General features: G+C 31.4%; 1 protein-coding gene across 1 annotated transcript in view; it reads left to right on the forward strand.

The window, feature by feature from the left end:
- LOC134716651 (putative Polycomb group protein ASXL2) overlaps positions 1–21,340 on the forward strand; it is a 24,091-nt gene extending 2,751 nt beyond the window's left edge. The window contains exons 2-12 of the mRNA XM_063579663.1: positions 6,358–6,440; positions 7,606–7,714; positions 8,003–8,102; positions 8,641–8,880; positions 9,396–9,562; positions 9,911–10,021; positions 11,591–11,700; positions 13,842–13,915; positions 14,307–14,383; positions 15,003–15,034; positions 15,665–21,340. Coding sequence (XP_063435733.1) covers positions 6,358–6,440; positions 7,606–7,714; positions 8,003–8,102; positions 8,641–8,880; positions 9,396–9,562; positions 9,911–10,021; positions 11,591–11,700; positions 13,842–13,915; positions 14,307–14,383; positions 15,003–15,034; positions 15,665–17,552 — 2,991 coding nt within the window. The 3' untranslated portion in view covers positions 17,553–21,340. The remainder of the gene's footprint in view (positions 1–6,357; positions 6,441–7,605; positions 7,715–8,002; positions 8,103–8,640; positions 8,881–9,395; positions 9,563–9,910; positions 10,022–11,590; positions 11,701–13,841; positions 13,916–14,306; positions 14,384–15,002; positions 15,035–15,664) is intronic.
- Positions 21,341–25,232: the final 3,892 nt, after the last annotated feature.

Raw genomic sequence — 25,232 nt, forward strand, 5'->3', positions numbered from 1 at the left:
TTTTTTCCCTTATATCTTTTCCAGCATTTTAAATACATATAAACTACTTATTGGAGTATTATTACTATGTTAAGGAGTCAGAATAGCAAGATTTTTTTAAATTGAAGGTATATGGTAGGGGGTTCAATATACCGCAGGGGGTCAAAATACCATGTTTTTTTTGTTTTTTTCTAATATCTTTTCCAGCATTTTAAATACATATAAACTACTTGTTGGAGTATTATTACTATGTTAAGGAGTTAGAATAGCTAGAATTTTTTTAATTTAAGGTCTATAGTAGGGATTCAGTATACCGCAGGGGGGTCAAATACCATGGAAATTAATTTTTTCAAAATATTTTTTCCAGGATGTTAAATACATACAAACTACTTATTGAAGTATTATTACTATATTAAGGTGTTAGAATAGCAAGAGTTTTTGAAATTTAAGGTCTATGGTAGGGGGTTCAATATACCGCAGGGGGTCAAAATACCATGGAAATTATTTTTTTTCAAAATATTTTTTCCAGGATGTTAAATGCATACAAACTACTTATTGAAGTATTTTTACTATGTTAAGGAGTTAGAATAGCTTGAAGTTTTGAAAATCAAGGTCTATAGAAGTGGGTTCAATATACTGCAGGGGGGTCAAAATACCATGGAAATTTTTTTTTTTCCTAATATCTTTTCCAGCATTTTAAATACATATAAACTACTTATTGGAGTACTATTTCTATGTTAAGGAGTCAGAATAGCAAGAATTTTTGAAATTAAGGTATATGGTAGGGGGTTCAATATACCGCAGGGGGGTAAAAATACCATGGAAATTATTTTTTTTCCTAATATCTTTTTAGCATTTTAAATACATATAAACTACTTGTTGGAGTATTATTACTATGTGAAGGAGTTAGAATAGCTAGAAATTTTTAAATTTGAGGTCTATAGTAGGGGTTCAATATACCGCAGGGGGGTCAAAATACCATGGTAATTAATGTTTTTCAAAATATTTTTCCCAGGATGTCAAATGCATACAAACTACTTATTGGAGTACTATTTCTATGTTAAGGAGTCAGAATAGCAAGAATTTTTGAAATTAAGGTATATGGTAGGGGGTTCAATATACCGCAGGGGGGTAAAAATACCATGGAAATTATTTTTTTTCCTAATATCTTTTTAGCATTTTAAATACATATAAACTACTTGTTGGAGTATTATTACTATGTGAAGGAGTTAAAATAGCTAGAAATTTTTAAATTTGAGGTCTATAGTAGGGGTTCAATATACCGCAGGGGGGTCAAAATACCATGGTAATTAATGTTTTTCAAAATATTTTTCCCAGGATGTCAAATGCATACAAACTACTTATTGAAGTATTATTACTATATTAAGGTGTTAGAATAGCAAGAATTTTTGAAATTTAAGGTCTATGGTAGGGGGTTCAATATACAGCAGGGGGTCAAAATACCATGGAAATTATTTGTTTTCAAAATATTTTTTCCAGGATGTTAAATGCATACAAACTCCTACTTGAAGTATTATTACTATGTTAAGGAGTTAGAATAGCTAGAATTTTTGAAATTTAAGGTCTATAGTAGGGGGTTCATTATTATCCACAGGGGGGTCAAAATACCATGAAAATATTCTTTTCTTCAAAATATTTTTTCCAGGAAGTTAAATGCATACAAACTACTTATTGAAGTATTATAACTATGTTAAGGAGTTAGAATAGCTAGAATTTTTGAAATTTAAGGTCTATAATAGGGGGTTCAATATACCGCAGGGGGGTCAAAATACCATAGAAATTATTTTTTTCACCCAATATCTTTTCCAGCATGTTTAATACATACAAACTACTTGTTGGAGTATTATAACTATGTTAAGGAGTTATCATAGCTAGATTTTTTTTGAAATTTCAGGTCTATGGTAGGGGGTTCAATATTTTGACTACTTATAAAGACCTTAAATTTCAAAAATTCTTGCTATTTTAACTCATTAACATAGTTATAATATTCCTACAAGTAGTTTGTATGTATTTAACATACTGGAAAAGATATTTTGAAAATTTTACTTAGCCATGTTATTTTGACCCCCCTGCGGTATATTGAACCCCCTACCATAGACTTTAAATTTAAAAAATTCTTGCTATTCTAACTCCTTAACATAGTTATAATACTTCAATAAGTAGTTTGGAATGTATTTAAAATGCTAGAAAAAATGTTTTGAAAAAAATTAAATTTCCATGGTATTTTGACACCCCCCGCCACCCCCCCCCCCCCCTGCGGTATATTGAACCCCCTACCATAGACCTTAATATTCAAAAATTCTAGCTATTCTAACTCCTTAACTTAGTAATAATACTCCAATAAGTAGTTTGTATGCATTTAACATCCTGGAAAAAATGTTTTGAATATTTTACTTAGCCATGGTATTTTGACCCCCCTGCTGTATATTGAACCCCCTACCATAGACTTTAAATTTCAAAAATTCTTGGAATTCTAACTCCTTAACATAGTTATAATACTTCAATAAGTAGTTTGTATGTATTTAAAATGCTAGAAAAAATGTTTTGAAAAAAATAATTTCCATGGTATTTTGACCCCCCTGTGGTATATTGAACTCCCTACCATAGACCTTAAATGTCAAAAATTCTTGCTATTCAAACTCCTTAACATAGTTATAATACTCCTAAAAGTAGTTTGTATGTATTTAGCATACTGGAAAAGATATTTTGAAAATTTTACTTTGCCATGGTATTTTGACCTCCCTGCGGTATATTGAACCCCCTACCATAGACTTTAAATTTCAAAAATTCTTGCAATTCTAACTCCTTAACATAGTTATGATACTTCAATAAGTAGTTTGTATGTACTTAAAATGCTGGAAAAAATGTTTTAAAAAAAAAATAATTTCCATGGTATTTTGACCCCCTTGTGGTATATTGAACCCCCTACTATAGACCTTAAATTTCAAAAATTCTAGCTATTCTAACTCCTTAACATAGTTATAATATTCCTGCAAGTAGTTTGTATGTATTTAACATACTGGAAAAGATATTTTGAAAATTTTACTTAGCCATGGTATTTTGACCCCCCTGCGGTATTATGAACTCCCTACCATAGACCTTAAATTTCAAAAATTCTTGCTATTCAAACTCCTTAACATAGTTATAATACTCCTAAAAGTAGTTTGTATGTATTTAGCATACTGGAAAAGATATTTTGAAAATTTTACTTTGCCATGGTATTTTGACCTCCCTGCGGTATATTGAACCCCCTACCATAGACTTTAAATTTCAAAAATTCTTGCAATTCTAACTCCTTAACATAGTTATGATACTTCAATAAGTAGTTTGTATGTACTTAAAATGCTGGAAAAAATGTTTTAAAAAAAAATAATTTCCATGGTATTTTGACCCCCTTGTGGTATATTGAACCCCCTACTATAGACCTTAAATTTCAAAAATTCTAGCTATTCTAACTCCTTAACATAGTAATAATACTTTAATAAGTAGTTCGTATGCATACAACATTCTGGAAAAAATGTTTTGAAAAATAATAATTTCCATGGTATTTTGACCCCCCTGCGGTATGTATATTGAACCCCCTACTATAGACCTTAAATTTCAAAAATTCTAGTTATTCAAACTCCCTTAACATAGTTATAATATTCCTGCAAGTAGTTTGTATGTATTTAACATACTGGAAAAGATATTTTGAAAATTTTACTTAGCCATGGTATTTTGACCCCCCTGCGGTATATTGAACCCCCTACCATAGACTTTAAATTTCAAAAATTCTTGCTATTCTAACTCCTTAACATAGTTATAATACTTCAATAAGTAGTTTGGAATGTATTTAAAATGCTAGAAAAAATGTTTTGAAAAAAATTAAATTTCCATGGTATTTTGACACCCCCCGCCACCCCCCCCCCCTGCGGTATATTGAACCCCCTACCATAGACCTTAATATTCAAAAATTCTAGCTATTCTAACTCCTTAACTTAGTAATAATACTCCAATAAGTAGTTTGTATGCATTTAACATCCTGGAAAAAATGTTTTGAATATTTTACTTAGCCATGGTATTTTGACCCCCCTGCTGTATATTGAACCCCCTACCATAGACTTTAAATTTCAAAAATTCTTGGAATTCTAACTCCTTAACATAGTTATAATACTTCAATAAGTAGTTTGTATGTATTTAAAATGCTAGAAAAAATGTTTTGAAAAAAATAATTTCCATGGTATTTTGACCCCCCTGTGGTATATTGAACTCCCTACCATAGACCTTAAATTTCAAAAATTCTTGCTATTCAAACTCCTTAACATAGTTATAATACTCCTAAAAGTAGTTTGTATGTATTTAGCATACTGGAAAAGATATTTTGAAAATTTTACTTTGCCATGGTATTTTGACCTCCCTGCGGTATATTGAACCCCCTACCATAGACTTTAAATTTCAAAAATTCTTGCAATTCTAACTCCTTAACATAGTTATGATACTTCAATAAGTAGTTTGTATGTACTTAAAATGCTGGAAAAAATGTTTTAAAAAAAAATAATTTCCATGGTATTTTGACCCCCTTGTGGTATATTGAACCCCCTACTATAGACCTTAAATTTCAAAAATTCTAGCTATTCTAACTCCTTAACATAGTAATAATACTTTAATAAGTAGTTCGTATGCATACAACATTCTGGAAAAAATGTTTTGAAAAATAATAATTTCCATGGTATTTTGACCCCCCTGCGGTATATTGAACCCCTACTATAGACCTTAAATTTCAAAAATTCTTGCTATTCTGACTCCTTAACATAGTAATAATACTCCAATAAGTAGTTTATATGTATTGAAAATGCTGGAAAAGATATTAGGGAAAAAAATAATTTCCATGGTATTTTGACCCCCCTGCGGTATATTGAACCCCCTACCATAGACCTTCAATTTAAAAAATTCTAGCTATTATAACTCCTTAACATAGTTAAAATATTCCAATAAGTTCTTTGTATGTACTTAACATACTGGAAAAGAAAGTTTGAAAATTTTACTCTGCTATGGTATTTTGACCCCCCTGCGGTATATTGAACCCCCTACTATAGACCTTGAATTTCAAAAATCCAAGCTATTCTAACTCCTTCACATAGTTATAATACTCCAATAAGTAGTTTATATGTATTTGGCATACTGGAAAAGATATTTTGCAAAATTTTATATAGCCATGGTATTTTGACCCCCCTGCGGTATGTTGAACCCCCTACTCATAACCTCTAATAAAAAAAATAATAGCCAATAAATTGTAAATTAGATTATCTGCAATACTATTTCTTAAAAACAGGGGGGTTCAATATACCGCAGGGGGGTTCAAAATACCATATGTGAAAAATGACCCCGGGGTCAAAATACCATGCGGTATAATGACCCCGGGGTCATTTTACCGCATGGTATTTTGACCCCGGGTTCAATTTTTAGGGGGTTCAAAATACCATATGACACCGGAACGACTTACATTTGGGCCGGATCGCCGTGGGGCCGGATCGACTTGGGCCGGATCGACGTGGGCCGGATTGACTTGGGCCGGATCGACCCGAAAGCTTTATTCTCTCCCCTAAGGATCCCATTGCATCTACTGTATATAAATGTAAATATATAAGCATCATCATATTGACAGATAATTAAGATGACTCTTATATTTTTTTTAAGTGACCTTGCGATACGTATACAAGCATCCTACACTACATGTATATTTATGTCTAATCTTATGTATTTGAATGTTATGTGATGAAAGGTCTTGATACTAGGGCCCTATAATTGGAAAAGAAAATATTTTTGTTCTTGTATTCAAAATAAAATCACATTTATTATGGCAAATAGGATTGAAAAACCAGCAACATTGAACAAGTGCTTATGATTAATTAGTCTCTTTGTGAAATTGATTTAATATAACAAAATAAATCAGGACTACATGCTTAGTTTCTCAATAAACTGACCCCTCCCCCCCCCCCCCCCCCCCCCCCCCCGAAAAAAACCAACCTGATGAACTGAAAAAAGGACAACTGCAACCTTGTAAGACAAATAAATAGCCTACAGGTATATTGTGTGAACTATTAATTGGAAAATCTTATAGATTTAATAATAAAATTGAGAATGGAAATGGGAGATATGTCAAAGATACAACAACCCGACCAAAGAGGAGAAAAAAGCCCTAGACCACCAATAGGTTTTAGTTTTTACAGTGAACTGAATCTGTGACATTGTTAACCCTTAAAAATGAATTAAGAAATTATGTACACTTATTTTAACCATTGCCTGAAATAAACCACATGGTATCATTGAAAGAATGATGTTTGCATAATATCTGAAATTTCATTTTTTTATTTTCAGGTTTTAGAAGGTAATCCCCAGACGCCTATGAATTGTAAAACAATCCTTCAGAGAATAAAAGATGACAACTTAAAGGATATTAGGTAATGCCTATTAAAAAAACTGTTCCTCAACACTATTATAATTGTGTTGCAGGTTGCATTATTTATTTATTTGCTTGGTGAGGAAATAGTGGTTCTTTTGGTACTTCAATATATTTTAATCTTTTGAACATGGTGATGTTTCCCCATTCTGTTATTATGAAAATGGACAATTTGATTTTTATGTTTAGAAATTTATCAAATGAGTAGACTAAAAGACCACACATAATAATATGTTAGATATATTTGATTATTATCCAATTGCTATAAGTTAAATAGATATGAACATAATAAACAAAAAAAACATTTATCAGGATGAGAACAGTTTGTTATTCATTCTTAATTACATAATAGAAGTTGTTCGACATTGCCTGAAGGGGAGAAAATTGAACTGACAGATTTATTAAATATGATTTGTGTCAGCTCATCTCCTCTGAAACTGTCCCTATGAGTTTATTGAAACATTACTAAATGTCTTTTTCTTAATCGAATATTTGTAAGGATTTGTGATTCATTGATCATACGTACATTTGTGTCTACTCAGTTTGCATGCAGGCACTGATGTGTTTAGCTATGTGTAAAAAACCCAGCCTATTGCAAAGGTCATACAGCATGTTACTACAAATGCATTCTAGAATTTCCCCAATTTTACATTGTTTTTGCAATAGTTGTTGATAAATTATAGAAAAATGAGAAACATATCAACATCAGTCAATATGCTTCTCTTATGTCAATATAACCTCCTATCAACCTCATTCAAAGGCTGCAGGTCAATATAACCTCCTATCAACCTCATTCAAAGGCTGCAGGTCAATATAACCTCCTATCAACCTCATACAAAGGCTACAATTGTACATTATTTCAAATGAGACCCATATATCAAAGGACAAAGATTTGAACAATTTAGTTGGGATATTTTATTACATCTTTAAAAATGCAAGAAGGTTTTCTACCAAAACTCAATACAGAGGTAATATTATCCTGGCCAACATTGTAAACTACAAAGAAATAACTGAACTTAATGACCAACATCTTTGTAGGAAGATATTCAGATCCAGGATACTTTTTGTTAGATTGCTCACAGAACTTGAGTTAATGCCTTTATTTTGTATGAAGTATTTCAGAAGACAACGATTTGAACTAATTATTTGTGTTGTTTTTATTTCAGTGGTTCAGTACCATTAGCATGTTTAAACTCCTGTCTAGATACCAACTCACGAGGCAAAGACAGTGTGTTTTATAAAGTGTATGGAAGAGCAGACGTGTATGGACTAAGGGTAAGAAAAAAAAAATTTAAGATTATTTAATAGACTATCTACCTGGTGTAAACATATTTTGCATCTTTCTGAATACCTTCTTGTTAAAAGTTATGTATAGTTGATATTTATGTATACTTTTTGCCATGGGTAGTCAGGAAAAGACTTGATCATCAATGGGTTAAAAGACTGATTAAATTTCAATTAGGTTTAGTCATGTTAGTGACAAATAGTTAAATATGCCTAAGAATTTTCCAAGAATAGAAAAGTGCATTGGTTTAATTAACCTTTCTGTGTATTCTTCTTCAGAGTGATTTGCCGGATGGTTCTGAAGTAATCAGTGTAAAGGAAGAAGAGGAAGATATACAAATTACAGACAGCACATTTCCTGATCAGAAAAAAGAAAATTGTAAGTTTTATGCTTGTACCACTAATGGTGTAAAAATGGTAATATTTGCCAGATTGACCAGGTTAATATGCTTAAATGGAATACCAATTTTTGGTTTAACAGGTTTGAAATTTATCATGACCAGAAATTTCAATGCCCTTTTGTCAGAAACATACATTTTGGTGATCAGTCGCTAAATAATGTGATAAAACTCTCATTTGGTATGACACTATTATAAAAAGTGCCCTCAAAGTTTCTGTCAGTATGTCCTAACATTGCAATACAGTGAAAACTGGCTAGACTGAATTTTTCATAAAACCAAAAACCTCTCTAAATGAAACATGTTCTAAAGCACTGTCATATCCAACTGTATGTGTTGTTAACCTGATAAGACTAAACGTCTGCCAAAATTGAAGACAGTCTGAAGTCTGAATGAAGGTTAGTTTAGATAGGTTTTACTGTAGTTGTTAACATGGTTAATGGTATTCTTCGATGAATATTTTTGTAAATAGCCTTAATAATGTGTAAATATGTAAATTGTTAGCATTAATTATTTCAGTGGTATATGTCAAGTTACCCAGTGGTATCACAACTATACCACTGAAAGATGAGGAAGAAAATGAAGATGATGATGATGCTAGTGAGATGGATCTTCCCCCTCAAGTGAATGGAGAGAACAAAAATAACATGGAAACAACAAATTTACGTCGTAGTATAAGACAATCATTAAGACAGAAGAAAAAGAAACTAGAATATCCCAGGATTATCATCAAACCCATTCAACCTCCTCCCAAAGAGGGTAATTTTTATATTTCACATATTATTTGTTGTGTGGAGTATACATCTGTTTTATAACTTGGTGGTTAATGATTCATGGGAAGAAAATAAATTTGACACCATATTATGAAAACTTACATGTACATATCTGAGTCTGTAATCCTTACAACCTCATTAATTATACTATAGTTTATATAGATACATGTTGTATCCTGAAATTTTTAACTTTGTTATTTTCAATGAAAGATACCTATTTTATGAAATTGTTTCTTTGGTTTTTGAACAACATCCTTCACCATGTGATAAAACTTATAAAATCATCAGTAATGGACCTTGGTGTTATAAATTTATTCAACAGGATTCTACTTGAAAATTTCCAGTAGAATTAAATATCATTAGTATATTAGATAATAGCGACTAAAAAGCATGCAAGCATTTTATAATTCGGAATGTATATATATGTTAGAGTGAAATTGCAATCAAATGTTATATTGAGAATAAGGTGTCACCAATGCATTTCTTTATTTTAATTTGTAGAGAAAAAAGAAGAACCAAAGGAAGAAATAATAATAGATGTTGCGGATGACATTCCCCAGCAGAATGGTAATCAAAACTCAGAAGACTCAGAAACAGATAGCTCACAATCTCAGAGACCACAGACAATGAGAGAAATTCTAGCTGGTATTCCCGGTTTTAGTATGAGGGTAATGTATACTTTGTATTACTTTTAAAGGTCATCTGACTTGTTTGACCACTGTGCAGTGTTTTCAATGCTTTTTAATCTGTCAATGCATCGTCTGCACTTTTATTCCATTGTTATCTTAGGAAATGACTTATTCTCAGTAAATCATTTAGTTCTCCTTTCAAGATTCGTTTACTGTGTGGTATTGGATGTTTCAACAAATTTAATGTTATAAACTATGATGAATGGTAAATGTAGAAAAATAATTCCTTTGTACATACACACATTTTTGGTAACAGATCATTTCAGTATATTCCAATGTATTAAGGAAAGACTTATTGATTAACCTATTACTAAATTTTTCTTCCAGCCAAGGAAAAGAACTAAGAAATTAAGCCATGCTGCACAAATTGCCCAAACAAAAGAAGGTTGTATAGACTTAGAAACTCCTGATTCCATACTTGTGACAACAAATCTAAGGGTAAGTTACTCAGCTTAGCTAAAGAATAAAAAATATAGTGTTGATGAAAAATGTAGGACAAATTTAAATTACATTCATAGTTTTGAGCTTTTGTAATTATCTCCCTTTTTATTGCAATTTCTATTGAGATGGTTATGGCTTTTTTGACAAATAGGAATGTGTTGAAAGTTAAGGTAGAATGCTATATGTGGAATTTTATTCAGTGCTGTAACTGTGGTGACCAAATTGTCAGTGGTATGGGAAGAACTACAGTGCCTCTGAGTAATTATGTTGTAATACCGTAGAATAGGTGTGTATAGTTTGCACTGGTACATAGTCCGCCCTTCTTCCCATGAAATTTTAGGGAAATTTTTTTGTAACTGTTAGAAAAGGTCTAATGAAACTTCAGTTATTTCAAATCCTGTGCTTTCGTTTGCAGTATTTTCTTGGAAAAACCTGTTTTCCATCATCAACAGAAGCTGAAATTGCTTGTAAATGATTCTTGAAAGCTTCACGATTGTTAATAAGTTTAATTCACTTAAAAAACAATTTAGGAACTTGTGAATGTTTTTAACAGGAAGTTTGAAAAGCATGTGTAAAAGAAAAAATTAACTGGTGAGAGTCGAAATCCATACATAACAGATATCACTATAATAGAAGTTTGAAAGTAAAACAGTTCCTTCCTTTTGTAAAACAGCCTTTAATATATCTATCACATTAATGTTTGAAGGGTCTTACGCTAATATGAACCATATTAGTCAGTATGAAACACCAAAACGAAATGAACAATAACCGATTACGTTTTGTAGTTTACAAATTCTAAGCTGGTTTACGGTTGTCATTTTAACTATGTTTGTATCTTTTCAATCAAGCAGATACTAGTTTAGTTCAATTAATGCATTGAAAAGAATTGAGAAATTTATAATAAAAGGATTAGTTTTTATATTTATCATTATTAATTTGATATTGAATAGAAATACCTTATTAAGATGGATGAGTTAAAATTATTAGTTTGAAAAATGATGAGAGCGCCCTCTACAATATCAATAACAAAGATGGTGGAACGTAAATAAAACACCTAGCCCGCGAAATTAAACCTTTTCTCTTATTTCTTGCTTATAGTACTCTATAGTCCGCACCTGGTCTGGAAGGTCCAATTTTGGAGAATAAAACTGCCGACTATACAAGCCTTTTCTACGGTTGTCAAAAATGGTAAACTCACCAAATTATTATCACTAATTGCCAATTGCGACAAATTTAAAAAAAAACGAGCTGTAGAATGATAATGTCAATGATACAACTATAAGTAATTTTAAATTCATGATTTTCCTCTTGCACTACAAACCATAGCTACTTTAATACCTTGTTGCAAAGTGTTGTTTTTTTTAATCTAACAGGCATAAGTTTTATGTTATAACTATTTTACATCTTAAACTCCAATGAGGTGAACCAACGCCTGTGTGAATCAATTCGATAGAGTCCCTGAAGTGGATACCTTGGTATGCCGGGTTGTCAAATTATTCAAATGAATGCAACATGAAGTTAATACTAAATTTAAAATTAATAGTATTATTTTAAATCTTGTTTCAGACTTTGATTGATAGACATACCTTTGATTTGTTACCACCAAATTACCAGTACAAATTACTTCAACTGTTACCTGAATGTGATAGATGTATAGGCACAGACAGTGGAATGAGGTAGGTACCAGAACAATTTATTACTTCCCTTACATTTGTATCCATAATGAGTAAATATCTGACCATTTTATTTCTGTAATGCAATTTGACATTGAACAGACATTTTAACTGCAATCATATGCCATTTCCAAATTGTTAACTTGGTTGAAGTTTGATTAGATAAAAGCATACAATGAGTTATCAATGGAATTACTTAAGACATTTCAAATTAGCTACTAAAAAAGTAACGAACAAAACAGAAGAAAACAATTCATGACACATAGCCAGAAAATGAAGTAGCACTCAAAGAGAAGTGATAAAAAGAAAAATTATTATGTAATTAGCGACAAAATCTGGGTAAGTTCACTCGAATGAATTTAGCTCTTTCATCTCTTTAACTATACAGAAAATTTTAACGAATTCTTAATCAACACATAATGGGCTTCAAAAGGGTGTCTCAGATTGTCTCTATGGTGTTCCATTCTCTCATAAATCTCTAATTAGTGTAAACATTCTAACCACATAAAAGAAGATAATGTTTAATTTTGGCGGGTCGCCCTATAGTGATCAGTCTGTCCGTCCGTCCGTCCGTAACACTTTCGTGTCCGCTCCATATCTAGAGAACCATTATGATTTCATACTTAATACTTAACATGATTATTAACCAACACCAGAGGGTGTGTCATGTTGTATGTACAACTTCCTAGGTCAAAGGTCAAGGTCAAAAACTTTGGTTTCAGTTGACAACCCCGTGTCCTGTGGTGAAGATCGTGTCCGCTCCATATCTAGATAACCATTATGATTTCAAAGTTTATACTTGACATCCATTTTAACCACCACCAGAGGGCGTGTCATGATGTATGTACAACTTCCTAGGTCAAAGGTCAACGTCAAAAAAACTTTGGTTTCAGTTGACAACCCTGTGTCCTGTGGTGAAGATTGTGTCCGCTCCATATCTAGATAACCGTTATGATTTCAAAGTTTATACTTGACATCCATTTAAACCACCACCAGAGGGCGTGTCATGATGTATGTACAACTTCCTAGGTCAAAGGTCAACGTCAAAAAAACTTTGGTTTCAGTTGACAACCCTGTGTCCTGTGGTGAAGATTGTGTCCGCTCTGTATCTTGAGAACCGTTATGATTTCAAATATTATACTTGACATCCATTTAACCAACACCAGAGGGTGTGTCATGATGTATGTACCACTTCCTAGGTCAAAGGTCTGTCTGTCTGTTGGTCTGTCCATCGCTAACAAATTTGATCCACACTATATTTTGAGAGGACAGCTGTTATTATTTCATACTTTATACCTGACAAACATTTTCACTTTAACATATATATTAACCAACACCAGAGAATGTGTCATAATGTATGCACCATAGGTCTAAGGTCAGTCTGTCGGTCTGTCCATCCGTTCGTTGTTTTAACAAATTGTGTCCGCTCTACCTCTCGAGAACCGTTAATATTTCATACTTTATACTTGGTGGGTCATAACATATTGTTCAAACATCAATCCATATATCCAGAAGTCACCTTAGAGTAGTCAACAATGAGTTCACATCATGCAGTCATATCACTATTATACTATGAAAGTAAGATGAGAATATTTATCAGTTTTAACTTAAAATCTTAGAACAAAATCACACATGAGACTATGTAATAACTTCAAATAATGCTTCATATCAGATTATCCATGCAACTTATATACCCCATGTTATTGACAGCGGGGCCCACAGAGATGGCTCCCATCTCAATGATATCTAGTTAGGTGTAAAATGTGTTCTATACATTCTATTTGAAATCTGAGACACCCTTTTGTAGATAATGGACATAGGAACAACATATAATAAAATCAACCCTCTAGAGATACCTATGCAGAAGCTAATTTCATTTGAAAGTGGAAATTAGGTGAAAAATATTTTAGACACAGTTAACATTATAATTGGTTACATAATTGTTGCATAATACTAACATTGCATTTATTTGAAAGAGTAATCTGTTAGCTATCCAAAACTACCACTTTTATAAATTTTCAAGCATTATTAAGAAAGTTACAGCATTTTAAAACTTGGGAGTTGGAGTTATAAAATCTTTGTATTGCGCTACCTTAAGTTAGTTTCTCAGAGATATAGTTTTATAATTAATATTTCTTTTGTAGGCTAAGTTGTACAGCTTTTAATAATGAATTTTTTGCCAAAGCATGTCAAGAGTGGACACAAAGATTAGCAGATGGTTAGTAAAATATTTTGAACTGAATGACAGCCAGTGGTGTCATTATAAATTAAATAGACAGATTACCTACTTAATATTTAAAGATATCCTGGCCATTTCTATCACTTACATACTATTGAACCTAAGCAACCTATTTTCTTACTAACTGATCAACAGAGATTTATAATGTTTAACATGATATTTTGTTCTTGTATTTCTTGTATTGTTTTATGAATAATATTTTTTTATTTTTTAAGCTATTGAGTTAGTTATAAATTGTACAACAAAATTCGACAAAGGCATTTTTTACAGTAGAAAATAAGGATTTACTACTTTCAAACTATTGTTGTCCTAAGTATGTGTAACAATTACTACAATAATGAGTTTTAATTTATTTGTTCTATTCTAACAGGAGAATTGACTCCAGAAAATCAAGGCAGATTAAAACAGGATGAAGAAAGAGAACAGAGTAGATTAGATCCTTGGAAGGTTTGTATATAAAAAAAAAGTAAATTAACAGCAACACAACACTCCACCGAAAATTATAAAACAGAACGTTCATTATCAAAAGGCAAAATCAAAAACTTAATCACATCAAATGAATAGAAAACAACTGTCATATTCCTAACTTGGTACAGAGATATCCTTGTGTTGAAAATGTTGTATTAAACCTGGTTTTATAGCTATATTAACCCCTTGCATACATGACAGTCACATTGAATTTCATTATATAGACAGCAGTAAGTGAACCAAAAAAAACAAACCTGAGAAGGAAAAATATTAAAAATCAAGGAACATCAAACAATATTGTGTTATGATCTTAATCACTGTATATATATTCAAATAACCATTTCAACAAAGAAGACCAAAATAATGTACACAATCTATAGACAAAGTGCAAGCAAAAATGTCATTTGTGTCATTATTATATCCTAAAACTCTTTATTTTTTGAAGGAGCATCCCCCCTTACATCAAATCCTCTATCCAGGCCTGGTGACCGTTAGTTACTTTTGATCTCCCGTAGATGTTTCTTATTTCCAATCTGACATGCAATATCTTTTTTTTTTATTTAGCATTATTTTTGTAATTATTTTGTTTTGTTTTCAGGCAAAACACTTTGAACCAGTATATGGTAAAAGGTATGTATTGTGTTTTTACCTAGAATAGATATGAATTAAGAAATAACCTACTGTTTTTTAAAATCTTATGAAGCTTTGCCAAGTTAGAAATCTTGTTATATTTTACTAAATTTGCTTAAATGGTATGCACATTTACAGAAGGATGTTATAACATAATACTCAGTAGATTTTACTTGTTTTAAGTCTTGCCTCCATTTACCCTTTTATGCTTCTAAAAATTGCTGATAGTTAAAACTACTTCAGGATGATAATTTTGCTTTGGAGTGAGATTATAACTTGTTACATGACATTCAGGAAATGCAGGTTGTTTTATATTTACTGCTTCAATAACAGATTTCCAGAGTTATTTCCCCTTGAGTTGTTTCAGAATGGTAAAATTGTTGGTTTCTTCATGAGAAAATTTTGACATGATCTGTTTACCTATTTTAGAAACAGTCAGCACAAACAAAAAACATGCATAAGTAAAACCTGTAACACAAACTAGATATAAAGGGGAATAAAGTGGGATAGCAACCAAGTAACAATAAAAACCATGAAATGCATGCTATGTTTAAAAATCAGCACTTTGTGTCTGATGAGAAAAAATACTTCTATGGTACCTGTGTTAATGTCATAAATATGTTTTTACAGGAGAATCAAGCATGAAGTTCCTAAAGCTGATATGCCTTCACCAACATCAGAGCCACATCCGATGGTTAGTAGGAAACCTCAGATTAAAAAGGCTACTATTGTAGCTAATATGTTGAAACAAAGGTCAATATTTCAGACTGTCAATAGATTAAAAGATAACCATGACTCTCCTGGTGGACTGTTATTAAAAGTTGTTCAAAAAGAGCATAAAAGTGAGTCACATGCAATCAAACGGCCTGTGTCACCTTCAATAAAACAGGAGGATGATATTGCTAGTGTAAGTCCGATTAAAAAAGCAAAGACTCCTCCTCCTATTGTAACACAGAGTATAGGGACGTACAATCATCCAATAGTTATAACAGAAATGTCAGAAGCAATATCATCAAAACCTCAAGTTTCTTTGTTGACATCAGCATTGACTACCTCTTTAACGCAGCCTGCTATCATCAAACATACCTCTCTTCAAGCTTCTTTGAGTCAGCCTCCAAGAACAACCTCTTTACTGCACAATATTCCAATTATTCGACCCCCAGCTCAGACAAGAACGCTTGCTCAGATAAAAGTGACAAATGCTGTGCGTTCTCAAGGAACAAGAACATTAGCTCAAATCAAAGCTCAGACAAAGGCAAGAGTGCAGATGCGAAATGTTCAGTTAAGTCCCCAAAGTGATCACAGTCCAATACAGAGTCCACCAAACAGACATATCCCAAATATAATGCTAGGTAAAAAACTATCTCCTATAAATCTTGTCAGTAAAGCATCGAACATCCCAAATATCATACTGGCTAAAAAACAATCGCCAGTAAATAAACCGGCTCTTCAACCAGGAAGTAAGACACCTGTCAAATCATCAGATCAAGAGAAGGAGGAGCTAACAAAGGATGGAATTAACTTGAGGCGGTCAATGGAGATATGTAAAAATACTAGTGTGAGTGGAATAAATATTAAACGCTCAATGGAAATATGTCAGAGTGTTATACAAAAAACTATGGCTCAGTTTCAATCTGAGAATCCACAACTAAATGCTCCAGAAATGTGCAATATGAACCTGAAATCTCAATCACCAGTTAAACTGGTACCTTTAGCTAATCACATAAGTGCCTCAAAATTATTATTGACCACATCTTCAAATCTTCAGACTTCAACAAGTTTTGTAAATTCTAGTGCTTCAATTAAATCGATATCAGGTGCTAAAGAGGGAGGATATGTGGTATCTGTGACCCGTGTGCCATCTACAACAGTAGCGCCTGCAAGTGTAGTAACTGTACCAGGAACCAACACAAAGTTCCTGATACCAGCAGGAAATACTCTTTCAAACCAAGCGTTAATGCAATTGATTTCATCTTCAGGTTTAAGTACTGTTTCTTCATCACCAGCCAGAGCTTCGAGTGCTCCACCTATTAATAATGTGCAGATACAAAACCTAGTACGCTCTGCTAGTGTTGGTTTGAATGAATCAAGTGCCCCTTTTCAACCAAAGACTTCTGTTACTGATACTACTACTTTAAATCTTAATACTTTAACACAAGAACAGTTGAATTTTTTATCCAAGAGTGGCACTGTTACCACATCAGGTCATAAAACGCCACAAATATTGATTCAGAGACCTTCTTCAGCCAATCAGATCACTCAGTCAGGTGACAAACAAGTTACAAAAATTGTGGTTTGTAGTGCTGCTCAATTGGTTCAACAGCTCAGTGCTAAACACAATACTGTCAAAGTGGCATCTCAATCAAATCAAAATATAAAAGTGGTACCAAACAATGGTTCTAAGGATTGTGCATGTAATCTTAAAGCTATGATTATGTGTAATAAATGTGGAGCATTCTGCCATCATGACTGTATAGGATCATCAAGACTTTGTGTAAACTGTGTAATAACAACATGACACAGTATGATTATGTGTAATAAATGTGGAGCATTCTGCCATCATGACTGTATAGGATCATCAAGACTTTGTGTAAACTGTGTAATAACAACATGACACAGTGTATGATTATGTGTAATAAATGTGGAGCATTCTGACATCACGACTGTATAGGATCATCAAGACTTTGTGTAAACTGTGTAATAACAACATGACACAGTGAATGCTTATGTGTAACAAATGTGGAGCCTTCTGACATCATGACAGTATATTGGATCATTAATAGTTTGTGCAAACTGTTTAACAACCACATGACACAGTGTATGAGTGGATGATAAAGAACCTGTTCATTCTTTATTTGTAATTTTAATTTTTTTTTATTTAATTTATTTTTAACAGAAATGTACATTTTTGTCCTTAAAATTTTTCATATCAAAACATGCATTAACTATGATGATTTGTTGCTCAAAAAACTTATTTAAGCCGCAGATTCTGTGTTTATGTTATTTTAAACAAATGGCTTTTGGATGCTTATTTCGAATGGTATTGACCAATACCATTTTACTTTTCATTATATGAATAAAATATGAGGCAGCAACCTACAACAAGAATATCAAAAAAATATCTAGAAAGTAATTATCTTAACTTTAACAAGACATACATCATACATGGGATTTTTTTTCTATGTTCGCAGAAACCATGATGTCCATTGCATTTAAAAATGAAAGCCTTTGTGGTTAACATATGATGTGTGCCCCCCCCCCCCCTCAAACAAAAAAGGAATATCTAAGACTGTAAAATAGTAAGTTCTCAATGTCATGATGTTTTCTTAGTACTTTTTTTTTATATACCTGACACAAAACAAGCCTGTACATGTACCTCAGAATTTGGATAAATACATACATTATACAGGTCAATATTGAATGTAATTAAATTTTGTCCTCTAACATTTCTGAGACCAGTATTAATGACATGATTAAATTTAGACAGAAATTGTCGGAGCATTTTAGCTGTTAATCAATTACATTAGTTGGGATATTAGTTAGCTAATCATTGAAGATTTAGGAATTAAATTGTGTAAGAATAGCATTTCATTTGGTCCATGAATAATAATTTTAATTAATATTGATGGTTAGAGCCGCTAGATTTACATGATTTATATACTGATATAAGTGATGTTTTTGTTATCTGACATGAGTTCCTCAAATGTTTCAATTTAACATCTATCCATAATTGTGGCTGCCAATAACCTCCAATTTTCTTTTTATAATTTCACAAAAATCCAACTGAAATGTGATCCTGTTTATTTTTAAAAGATTTTGACATCTGTATTCAAGATATATGAAAAGAACAACTGTTACCTGCAAAACAAATGCATATATATTATATCACAAAATCATGCACACAAACATGAAACTTACCTGCCCTGAAAACAAAATGATGTACTTTAGCAAATGTCTTTCAATATATAAAAAATATTTTGGAACATTGTTGATTTTGAACCTTTCTAAATACTTTTATATTTTGATTGATGCATATGAATAGTTGTAGCTTTATGCAAGAAGTTTTACATGTTATATTGTTAAAAATGACTGAAGTAAATAATATGTCTCAAATTAAATACAGGAAATTACCTCATTTTCTCTCATGACTATGCATTAGAACATGTTTGTAGAAGAATATTGCAAAAATTGGAGGATAAAAGTAATAGTAAAAATGTTTGATATGAAATGGTGCTTTTGACAAATATAGCCACATTGGTGTGAAAGTTTGTACATTGTAATTTATCATAGAATCATTGCATCATTTTAGTACATGTATGTATCATGTATATGAAATAACACACAAGTGCAGAACTATTTGCCCATCAATTTTACCTTTGAAGTCTGTATTTTAATAAGAGCGCTGTCACCTTTTATTTTACCATTTATCACACATATACATGTATGTGTTTATAATCATATGGCAATGTTGGTAAACAAAATCTTTCCATTCTAACTGTGTTTTTGATTTAATTATGATTTATAATGCGCATTGTCGTTTTGTGCATATGGAAGTTTCTGTCATGTTTTGATTTCTTTAATTTTCCAGTTAATGCTTTTAGAGATTTTTGAAGAAGATCGTAACTATATTTGTTTCCAGTGCTTAACATTCATTTAAATAGTTTTGGAAAGATATTAATCAAAATGTAATCTACTGTGGTCATTTTGTGCATAGTAATTATGATTTGTAATTTATTGGGTTATCAATGAAATAGATGATATTGTGAGGTTTTAAAATCAGTTTTACACATTTATAATTTATGGATCATAGAGCACATTTGATGCATATAGGAGAAGGTTTGTCATTTTCACTCATATGATCATGAGTACCATAGTGCTGTTATTAGCCATTAAACTTTAAAGATGTTTGATTTGTTACGTTTTTTGGTACATGATGATTAAGTGGACAACTGATTCTGGCCACTTGGCATGTTCATGTATCATGAAGAGTGTAAAGCCTTATGATTATCAAGATAAATGATTCACTGAGTTTTCCTGTTTTAAGTTAAGTATTTATGTTATCTTATTTTGGGTTAGTAGATCAATACTATAAGAAGAATCACATACTCATTTTGAACTGTTTTCACTTCGACATGTATAAACCTTTTGGGAAACAGATGCTTATTTTGTCAGCTTATCAAGATTTAAGGTCACAAAAGTTAAATAAAATACATTTTTTATCATTTAAATTGGTTGTTTACATGAATGAAAGAAAATTGATTATTTGGTAAATTTTGTCAGATGGTATGGTAACCTATGATGATAGTAGCTAACTTCATTTAGTTTCTCATAGAATTGAGATGTGTTTTTCCTGTATCATAAATTCATTCTTTTAATTATTCAACCATATTCAGAAGTAATCATAATTTCTTATCAAAAAAGTTATCAATTTGTCTATGATTTCTTTTTAATTTTGTTCATATATTTCAAGTCAAACAGTTTGGATTACCTACTATTAAAGTCCCAGTAAGGAGCAAAATTTCATTCTATCAATTGAGTTGTAATCTTTTTAATCTTGAAAAGTATTTGAGTTTGTTTCGTTAAAATAATTTTAGATTTGAGTAGACAACTAACAAAATGAGTTTGATAGGAGTGAATGTAAAATATTTGAGTGTTTGTATTTTGTAAAGATATGAAATTTATTTTCAAATGGGATGATAGATTGTTTTGAATACTGACTTTCATATCAAATGATTTGTTTGTATATATGTATGTAAATATGTGAGAATGATATTTATTTTTTATTCTCTTTGCCATATGTGTTCTTAACAATATAATTTCTACAGACATGTGTGATTGAGTGTGCACTCTGTCTTTTTAATGTTTATGCATACTTTAACTTTACTGTATATTTATAATTAAAAAAAGAAATTAATTATTTATACAAGTATATCTTCTTAGCCTATTAGTGAAATGATTTTATTTTCTCCCCCAAAAGACCTAGCATTTATAAATGAATATACAAGAATAAGAAATAGTTTTACATAATTTTTGAAGAAAAAAAGACCATTAGTTGGTTACTGGTATTCAGACACAGTATGGTAAACATTTCATTCTGTTTAAGCTTTCATTTACTCTCTGTTTGAAGACACAAGTGTGTTATCCTAACATAATCATGAAGTTTCTTGTGTTAAACATAAATTGATTATTTTTTTCTCATATGCAGGGGTAGTTTCATGTAAAATGTACATGTTTTCAAGTGCAGGGGAAGTTACATGTACATGTATTTTCCATTGATAATTTGTGAACATAAAATTATTACAAAGAGAGTGTTTTGTCTTTTATATTAGTCTTCAGTAGTGATAATATTTTCTCAAAGGAGCATCTACAGACAGTGTAATTTGGACAAGCAGTAAAACATAAATAAGTAAACATTATTTTAAACCATGACTACTTTGCTTCTTTGTTCAAATTAAGCCAATAGTTTCAGACAGATTTTCTCAAAATTTGATGCAAAAAAGGAGCTCAAGTCAGGTGATGAGCATCTAGAGCTTGCGGTGACTTAATTTGTTAAGATCAATACTAGACACTGAGGAATGAATAATTTGCTTTGTTAATCACTCAATAAACCAAAGGATCAATCTTATAAACCACCAGTCACCAAGAAATGGAAAATGGCCCTGAGAGCTTTTTGCCGTCACTTGGCGTCTGTCTGCCCGTTGTCATTAACTTTGAAAAAATCTTTTCTTAAACTACAGGGCCAATAAAATGGAAATTCAGCAAAGTTTTTTTCCCTGCTAGAAAAATGACTATCACCCATTCTTGCAAAAAACATTATATAAAGAAAGAAAATGGAGCTAGCAAAAATGTATAGCAATCTATAATGAGATATAACTGAAAAAGTCAAATTTGTCAGTTGACCTCTTACAGGAGCTATTTTCTCTGAAAGACAACTTTCACCCATATAAGATTACAAATAATGAAATACATGTACCGGTTAGTCAAAGGAGTAGGTTTGGTAAGGGCCATATTTGGTCTTAATTATAAAGTTCATAGTTACAAGACAATAAATGTTTTAAGTTGCCCTAAGGACATGTTAGAAAGTGATTCAGAACTATTTTTGTCAAAGTTTAATTCTAACACGTGGATTTTTACATCCAAAAAAGGTCGAGATAAGGGATTTTGGTGAAATTTGAGAAAATCAGCTGGATTTCAACCAAATTAAGGATCAGGAAACAGCGCAGGCATCGTCAAACTTAATATTCAAATCAAAATTTGAAATGTCTCCAAAAACATTATTTTAAAAGATCTACCTTGTCGACGTATGCACTCTATGTTTCCTGTCCAATAATCTATGGAAATTTACCCATTTTCATTTATTTTTTCATGAAAAATCAATATGAGTACAACTTGTGACATCATAAAGAACTGCAGAATGTAAATTTTTCAACAAATGGCTCATTTCCTACCTAGTCACTTATTAGCTTTAATGTATTGGGATATTGGTCAATGAATCCAAATTTGAAATTTACGCTTAAAAAACGGCCATTTTAGGACCTTACCAAACATACTCCTTTGTAATTTTACCTCTTATAGGAGTTATTGCCCTTGAAAGATAGTTTTTACCAGTTTTTGCACAAAATAGATAGAAATTGCTGTAACACAGATAAAAAGCACCCATTTTTGTGTATTTTGCAGTATCTATAATAGAAAGACATTCCTGCCAACTTTTTAAAATGCCCATGGGGTTTTTATGTGCAAGGTTGCTCTTACAGTCATACAAAACCTTCATGGGGTTCTTCAGATGTATCTTATTGTTGTTTATTTTTACTTCTTCATACCTTTTTATACGACCGCAAAATTTGAAAATTTTTCGTGGTATATTGCTATTACGTTGGGGTCGTCGTTTATGACCACAAAAGAAAGGTTGGTATTGATTTTGGGAGTTTTGGTCCTAACATTTTAGGAATTAGGGGCCAAAAAGGGCCCAAATTAGCATTTTCTTGGTTTTCGCACTATAACTGTAGTTTAAGTTAATAGAAATCTATGAAATTTTGACACAAGGTTTATGACAACAAAAGAAAGGTTGGGATTGATTTTGGGAGTTTTGGTTTCAACATTTTAGGAATAAGGGGCAAAAAAAGGGCCCAAATAAGCAGTATTCTTGGTTTTCACACATTTACTTTAGTTTAAGTTAATAGAAATCAATGAAATTTAAACACAATGTTTATGACCACAAAAGGAAGGTTGGTATTGATTTTGGGAGTTTAGGTCCCAACAGTTCAGGAATTAGGGGCCAAAAAGAGACCCAAAAAAGCATTTTTCTTGGTTTTTGCACCATAACGTTAGTATAAGTGAATAGAAATCTATGAAATTTAAACACAAGGTTTATGACCATAAAAGGAAGGTTGGTATTGATTTTTTTGGAGTTTTGGTCCCAACAGTTTAGGAATAAGGGGCCCAAAGGGTCCAAAATTAAACTTCGTTTGATTTCATCAAAATTGAATAATTGGGGTTCTTTTATATGCCAAATCTAACTGTGTATGTAGATTCTTAACTTTTGGTCCCGTTTTCAAATTGGTCTACATTAAGGTCCAAAGGGTCCAAAATTAAACTTACTTTGATTTTGACAAAAAATGAATCGGTTGGGTTCTTTGATATGCTGAATCTAAAAATGTACTTAGATTCTTGATTATTGGCCCAGTTTTCAAGTTGGTCCAAATCAGGATCTAAAATTATTATATTAAGTATTGTGCAATAGCAAGTCTTTTCAATTGCACAGTATTGCGCAATGGCAAGAAATATCTAATTACACAATATTGTGAAATAGCAATTTTTTTTTTTAATTAGAGTTATCTTTCTTTGTCCAGAATAGTAAGCAAGAAATATATAATTGCACAATATTGTGCAATTGCAAGAATTTTTTTTAATTGGAGTTATCTTTCATTGTCCAGAATCTACCAACTGATAAATTAAAATAATCTTTACCATTCAGTGATAAGAAACAGTTTTTTTACATCTTAATATTTTATGATGTATTTAAATGAGTAGTTATTGTTGCAAACTCCATTAGAAATTTTAATTGAGATTAGTTTTGGAATAAGGGAAAGGGGGATGTGATTAAAAAAAATGGGTTCAATTTTCTCATTTGAAATTTCATAAATAAAAAGAAAATTTCTTCAAACATTTTTTTGAGAGGATTAATATTCAACAGCATAGTGAATTGCTGTAAGAGAAAACCAAAATTTTAAGTTCATTAGAACACATTCATTCTGTGTCAGAAACCTATCCTGTGTCAACTATTTAATCACAATCCAAATTTAGAGCTGAATCCAGCTTGAATGTTGTGTCCATATTTGCCCCAACCATTCAGGGTTCAACCTCTGCAGTCGTATAAAGCTACGCCCTGCGGAGCATCTGGTTAAGCATATAAAGCCATTGTAAAATTAACTGTTTTGTTTAAAATTTTGACAAAATTGCTCTTTCAAAATTTCCATTTGGGACCTTTTATGAGACAATCCCCAGCAAACACTGACAGTTAGCAGGTATGAATAGTCCAAATAAGAATGCTCTCTTGAAAGGCTATTGTTTCTATCAGTAAATAATTTCAAAAATGTTCAGCAAAACAAAATAAGTCAGCATGTCAGAAATTTACCAATCAAATCAATTTTAATCGATTTTTTCATAGAGATGAATTCTACAAATTGTTGTAAAAAATATGATGGAAAGAAAGAAAAGAAAGTAAACTAAAAAAACTAGAAATATCAAATAAGATCAACAAGTTTTTTAAAGTCAACAGTTGACTGAATAATGTTTCAGACTTTTATAGGTAAATACAAACAGCAAAAACGATTATCAATACAAGATTTACAAAAAATGCATCTGAATAAGATTTACAAATAACCAACATTATAACTGATAGCAGTATAAAAAGTATAATAAATTTCAAAAGTCATATTTTTACCAGTTCAGAGGATTCAGGCTCTTTGAACAGAGTCTCTCAAAAAAAGAATTTAACTAGTAGTCATAGAAGAAAATCTACCGCCAGTCTTCACTAAATTTATTCTTGATTAGCGCTCAATGTTTCTATCTATGGGTAGGCGGTCAACTATCCAAATATAATCAAGGCAAAAAAAGATCAACAAGAATTAAAGACAACAATAAGTCAGAGGTTTATAGGTAGGTACAAATTATAAGCAGTAAAATTATTTTCAATACA

This window comes from Mytilus trossulus, chromosome 1 (assembly GCF_036588685.1).
Source record: "Mytilus trossulus isolate FHL-02 chromosome 1, PNRI_Mtr1.1.1.hap1, whole genome shotgun sequence".
NCBI lineage: Eukaryota > Metazoa > Mollusca > Bivalvia > Mytilida > Mytilidae > Mytilus > Mytilus trossulus.